The sequence below is a fragment of the Cyprinodon variegatus genome, unplaced genomic scaffold (assembly GCF_000732505.1).
Source record: "Cyprinodon variegatus isolate N-32 unplaced genomic scaffold, C_variegatus-1.0 Scaffold1134, whole genome shotgun sequence".
NCBI lineage: Eukaryota > Metazoa > Chordata > Actinopteri > Cyprinodontiformes > Cyprinodontidae > Cyprinodon > Cyprinodon variegatus.
Window position 1 is genome coordinate 133,170 of NW_015151587.1, and position 1,672 is coordinate 134,841.

The following is a 1,672-nucleotide window of genomic DNA, read 5'->3' on the forward strand; positions in this document are numbered from 1 at the left end:
TCTGCTGCACTCTACTGGCCCCTGCTGGACTCTCCTGGCCTCTGCTGGACCCTACTGGCCTCTGCTGGACCCTACTGGCCTCTGCTGCACTCTACTGGCCCCTGCTGGACTCTCCTGGCCTCTGCTGGACCCTACTGGCCTCTGCTGGACTCTCCTGGCCTCTGCTGGACCCTACTGGCCTCTGCTGGACTCTACTGGCCCCTGCTGGACTCTACTGGCCGCTACTATACCCTAATGGCCGCTGTTGGACCCTACTGGACCCTGCTAGTCCCTGCTGGCCCCCGCTGGACACTACTGGCCCCTACTGGCCTCTGCTGGACCCTACTGGCCCCTACTGGCCTCTGCTGGACCCTACTGGCCGCTGCTGGACCCTACTGGCTNTGGCCTCTGCTGGACCCTACTGGCCCCTACTGGCCTCTGCTGGACCCTACTGGCCGCTGCTGGACCCTACTGGCTGCTGCTGGACCCTACTGGCCGCTGTTGGACCCTACTGGACCCTGCTAGTCCCTGCTGATCCCTGCTGGACCCTAGTGGGCCCTGCTGGACCCTGTCTAGAAGCACATGGCAGCGGCTCCTAGTTAGCTCTGCCCACCAGGGGGACAGGAGCCCAGTTTGAAGCAGAGCGGCTAAAACTTACCTGGTATGTGGAAATGGCGAGGAGCAGCCACGTACGTAGAAGTAGATGACGGGGATTTTCCATCAGAGTAAGTGGATAAGCTGGGGGTGCTGCGGCCGCTTTCACTGCCTCCAATGTAGGAAGGATGGTGAAGATGAGAGGAGAACACAGAGGAAGATAAAGTTACAGGAAGTAGAACTAATATTAAGGCATGTTAACCAGGTCTGCTACACGAGTCCTGGCCGAGTTCAGCCTCCGTAAAATCCAAGTCCTGTGAAACTGCTGCTGTTAGGAGGGATTATTCCAAACCCACCAATGGAACGGGTTAGATGGTCACGAATATTCCTAAGTTACCTGATAAAACGTCCTAAAAACAACCATAACCTTCTAAGCAGGATAATAGTTGTGGGATTTATTACATGTAGCCAGAAGCCAACAGAAGCATAAAGACTCGACTACCAAATGTTTGGGACCGATGAAACGCAGGAAGGCTGAAGCAGAACAAACATGGCCGCTTCGGGCTGGAATACCTTCTAGTTGTTTCTGAAAAACGAGCAAAAGGACGGCATGTTTTCCTTTGTGGATGGAAGAGATTTTACTGCTGCTGCGATTGGCTAAAGCTCAACATGGGAGACAGGAAGCACTTGGTGATTCAACCAATCACGTTGAAGAATTGTGATGAATGTCCATCCCTTTAGCAAACACTTCCCCCGAGGCTAACAGATGGTTCATGCATTTGGCTTATGCCACTTTATAAAGGTTGTTTAATCATGGAGTCATGCATCAGCAGCTGAATTAACGGGAAAATTACCTTATTTAATAACAGAACTTTAACTCTGCTGCCTCATTGGCTCCCAAACATGACCTCAGTTATCTTTCTACATGCAAGCAGCCCCAGAAAACAAAGATGGAGGACATGTCGTTCTGTTTTAAAGGCCGATAGATCAAACAATCATCTGCATAGAAGAAGAAGCTGATTATTCAGTCACTGCATTTGGATTAAACTGATTTCAGATAATAAAGTAAAAAATCTTGGTGTTGTTTTTGATCAGGACC

The 1,672-nt window shown here is 51.0% G+C and overlaps 1 protein-coding gene across 1 annotated transcript in view; it reads right to left on the bottom strand.

The window, feature by feature from the left end:
* LOC107101692 (actin-binding LIM protein 1-like) overlaps nt 1-1,672 on the bottom strand; it is a 49,059-nt gene that overhangs the window by 11,046 nt on the left and 36,341 nt on the right. Inside the window, exon 14 of the mRNA XM_015400698.1 lies at nt 638-745. Within this exon, the coding sequence (XP_015256184.1) occupies nt 638-745 (108 nt within the window). The remainder of the gene's footprint in view (nt 1-637; nt 746-1,672) is intronic.